We start from the raw sequence: 4,606 nt of genomic DNA, 5'->3' as shown, positions 1-4,606 counted from the left end.
TTCTTTTTATAACCTACATTCATATAGAGTATTTTGAAATTAGTGAATGAGATTCTCAAGTTATATGGGTTGGTCATAATACAAGGTTTCAGACCAACCCATATTTTCTTTTTACTTATATGGATTTAGTTTTCAATTTGGAATAATTATATTACAGTTCATATTTTTCTTTATAACCTATATCCATATTTTTTTAATTTGAGATAAATATACTATCATTCACATTTTCTTTTTATAACCTACATTCATATAGAGTATTTTGAAATTAGTGAATGAGATTCTCAAGTTATATGGGTTGGTCATAATACAAGGTTTCAGACCAACCCATATTATTTCTTAACCTTGTAAACTTGGTCATAATACAAGGTTTCAGACCAACCCATATTTTCTTTTTACTTATATGGATTTATAAGTCAGGTCAACCCCGGGTTGGTTTTAATAAGTATGTCATGCCTAGCAATTAAATTAGTGATAATATGTTCATAACTATGCTTTGATGCAGGAATATTCGGAGAATCTTGCTTTTGAGCTAGTTTCGTGCATGTACTCTGTGTTTATGGATTTGTGCTTTCGATCCGAAGTAGAAGAGTATCAATTTCTTTTAAATGTCACTGTTAATTGGAAGAAACAGAGAGGCTAATGTCAAGTAACCTTGTATTATGACCAAGTTTACAACATGACAGCGCAATTTCCTCTTATGATACACCTAAGAACTCTTTCCATGTTTCGAAATGTAGCAGAAGAGAAAATTTCTTGTGGGAGCATATCAGCTAGCCCTCCTTTTCAACTACATATTACCTTGTGTGTAGCAGCTGCAATAATAGACCAAATTATTTTTGAGTATTAATCAGGCATAGATAGCTGGGTACGTGGAAAAGAAGATCACGATGATTGATCCTCTCTAGATCGACCGTTAATTGATGTGTTCAGGTATGGTGTGCTCTTTCTAGACTTGTAATGAGCAACTTTGAAGAGGATATGGTCCCAAAGACTCCAAGAAGTAACCCAAAAGCAAGAAGGATCACGTTTAGGATTAGAACAGGCTTAGATATTTGAGCCCATGAAAGCTTGATGTAGAAGGCACAGGGGAAAACTATGCAAATGCTGACACTCACAAGGGAACCAGTAAGGCTGAGGACGTGCTCAAAATATGGAACGGAAAGTGCTAGAGCTAGTATTACCAGTAGCAGAAATGAACCCACAGCGCCTCTTATAACTGTCTTAGTCCTGGAACTAATAGAGTTAGGAAGGTTGTGCTCTAGCTGGATGGCGAATGGTGCGAATTCGAGTGCATATTTGGTCATGGGTGTTAGCACTGTTGCCCACAATGCAATCTTTGTAATGATATGATGTCGAGGCATGCTTAGGGTTATTTGAGAGCTGACTTCAGGGCCGAATAGTCTGGCACCCATGAATGCTAGTGACGCGTAAAGTGCTGTCACCGATGCGAAGCTCACTATAGATACCTGGAACCAAACGTGAAAGTTAAAGGGTGAGCAAAATATTCTCAAACATTACGTCAAAATTATGGAATATTTTATATTCATCAGAATAGAAGAAAAGTACTGTAGTTAATTTGATTTGAGGAGAAACTGAATTAATTAATTAGGTGTGATACCATTGTAAACTTGGATGGATCTTTCATGGATTTATACAAGTCGGGGAAAACGATGTGGCCAGCATAACTGAAGATGTAAAGGCCGGATATGGCAGGAATCTTGTGGAGGTGGAGCGCGGGTATACTGTGATTCGCTTTCACAACTTGAAAGATGGCAGTGCATGTCACGGAAGTGAAGATGACGATGGACATGAGAATGCCGCCTGATGAAAGGAAAGATATGGAAGAAAGATCTCTCAGCCACAGAGTAGGAAGTGCTACCAGCACCCCTATCAAGGTTAGTAGCTGAGATTTATATAATTTTGCCCATATTGGTAACCTAAGTTGTGTCCCTGCAAATACTGTTATAAGATTGTCATGAAGTGATATGGTGTAGGAGACTAGGGCCATGAAAATCTCCAAGTAAATGAAGGTCGCAGCTACAACTCTTCCATTGGAGCCAAATGCATGCTGACCAATATCTGTATAGCTCCTTGACTTGGGACTCTTAGCAAGGCATTTTCCGAGCAGGTGGGATGTATATGCACATATTACACCTAGTCCAGCCAGCAAGAATGCAGAAACCCATCCTCCATTTTCTAAAGCATAAGGAGTGGATAGCTGCCCAAGCCCTGTGACGGAAACACATGCGAATCAATTAGCCAAAAACTTATTGTCCATTCACTCTAAGAAGATGGAATCAAGAGATTTGAAAGCCTTACCAATGAGCATTCCAATCATGTTGATGACAGAATGAGCAAAAGAACTATTAGCCTGATCAGTATGATGCTCAACTCCTGCCTCGTTTACCACAGCACTCTTTAAAACTTGGGTACTTTCGTGATCACACTTGCACCCTTTATTTTCCTCTACACAAGCATCACAAGTAACCCATTGCGGAGCCAATTTCTCACCATGCACCGACTCACTCGCAACTTGAATATTCCGATGGGAGAGACAATCTGCAGATTCAGGGCAGAGTAATTTCCTGAAGGACTTCCGTATCTGGTTCCACATGATAAAACTCTTGGATACCCAAATTTGGAAAACAGAAAGAAATAGTGAAAACAATTAATCGGACGGTCTACTTGTAACTATAGTTTGTATACTAGACAGAAACACCTAGTTAATTAGCGATGAAAAGGAAGTGATAGGGTGGGTATATTTATAGCAGAAGATGGATACAACGTAATACTCTGCCTACCAATTGTAAGAATCTAGCCATTGTATCTGATTGGAATTCCAAGTGGTCTGAACCAAGTGGTACAATTGATCAAAGGGAATCTTCCAGGGGAGTTGGCAATTGGAACATGTTGCTTTCCGACAAATGCACACAGGCAGGGAAGCATTGCTACTTCGGAACACATCCTGATGATGCCACGAATTCTGTGAATTAAGCATATGAATAAATTCAGGAGCACACCTGACTATATGATTTAAAACGAAGAAGAAGAAGAAGAGCACTCAATGAATATTATAGTTCAACTGAAATTAGTATTTCATTTTTTCATAATTTGCTTGGAGTATAGGAATATTTGATTAGGTTAGTTTTTGAGTTCTCTCGACTTCAGTTATGTTTTGCGTCATGCCTGGATGATTTTTAATTAAATAATTATTATATACATTAATTAAATCATTTTCCACGAAATGCTTTCGGGCAATAACATGTTGGAGGAGATTGTTAAGACTAAATTATTGTTGCAAAATTCTTTAAAACCATTATAGTACTACTCAAAAAGACTATGCTTTCGGGCAATATTATGCTGGTATTCTACATGCATATCTGTTGTTATTTTTTTTTAATTATTATTATTCTCTACATTGTGTTTTCTAATGGTGTGTGTTTGTAATTAATTTTCCTCTATTTTTTTCTTGGAAATAATTAAATCATCGGTCTTTATAATGTTTCTGTGATAATCGAATAATTTTCCAAAGTAAAATTTTCATATTTGATTGTTTATTAATAGAATATTAATTGTTTCAAATTTCAAATCATTGAGCTGTAATAATTAGTATTTTTTCAAGACATTTCAAGTTTGAGCAATAATCATTTGTTGCATGTTTATGTTAAGTCCGTGACTGGAGAAATTGATGATAAATGTTTTATCTATAGTGACTCGCAATATATATATTAAATTATTTTTTATAATTTTAAATTGTTTTAGTATGCTGATATTAAAAGTTATTTTTTAAAAATAAAAAAAATTATGTTAATATATTTTTGAGTAAAACATACTATAAAAAATAGATATTATTTTATTTTCAAACATGTGCTTGCTTGTTTATTTTAGATTAATATGGGTATTTTAGCCAGCTTATATATATCTTGATCAATTTTATAAACTCTAAAATTAATAATTATATAAATTTCTACTGATTTTAAAATTTATAAAACTTCAACTATAACATGTCGTGAGGGGTGATGAAATTCGACTCTTCACGCTACCAAATCCATCGTACTGGTCCAGTTATCATACCACTTATGCATGATAAACTAATGCCGTATCAATTAGGTTCCATTTATTTGGAATTGGCTGCGGTGGCTGAGAATTGGATCCTTTGCTCTTATTCCCACGATATGTTGTGTAAATCTTTTGGGTATCTTTATGAGAATTTCCAGAAGCAGTGCTTGGGGGGAGCACAGATGCCAAATGCCACACAGACCACTGCTGACTGCCTGATGATGGGAAGGGAAGATAGTGGCGCCAAACATCCCAGTTGAAAATGTCACGTAGCCCTGTTTCTGAGAGCCAAATTGCTGATGGAGAACGAATCCTGCAATTTTCTATTTAATAACAAGAATATACCGTGGAATAGTATACATATAATTCTTAAACCCCTCTTTTATGTTGCTCTGAAATTAGATACTTGAATATGTACATGAACATGAATGCTCTAAATACATGAAAAACTCTTACTTTTAAGGTAAAGTCTGTTAAACAATCTAAATTTATATATATATATAAAAAACACAAATATCAAATTATAAAAAAAAACAAAAAAAAAACG

At 35.2% G+C, this 4,606-nt stretch overlaps 1 protein-coding gene across 1 annotated transcript; it reads right to left on the bottom strand.

The window, feature by feature from the left end:
- Positions 1 to 637: 637 nt before the first annotated feature.
- On the bottom strand, positions 638 to 2,728 carry LOC133681853 (amino acid transporter AVT1H). Its single transcript, XM_062105022.1, has 3 exons — positions 2,320 to 2,728; positions 1,619 to 2,229; positions 638 to 1,466 (listed from the first exon to the last, which is right to left on the bottom strand). The coding sequence occupies exons 1-3, from the start codon at positions 2,612 to 2,614 to the stop codon at positions 927 to 929; spliced, it is 1,446 nt and encodes a 481-aa protein (XP_061961006.1). The 5' UTR covers positions 2,615 to 2,728; the 3' UTR covers positions 638 to 926.
- Between the last annotated feature and the right edge of the window lie 1,878 nt (positions 2,729 to 4,606).

This window comes from Populus nigra, chromosome 2 (genome assembly GCF_951802175.1).
Source record: "Populus nigra chromosome 2, ddPopNigr1.1, whole genome shotgun sequence".
In the NCBI taxonomy this organism is placed as follows: Eukaryota; Viridiplantae; Streptophyta; class Magnoliopsida; order Malpighiales; family Salicaceae; genus Populus; species Populus nigra.
The sequence above is the reverse complement of the archived record's forward strand: the minus strand, read 5'-3'. Positions and strand labels throughout refer to the sequence as shown.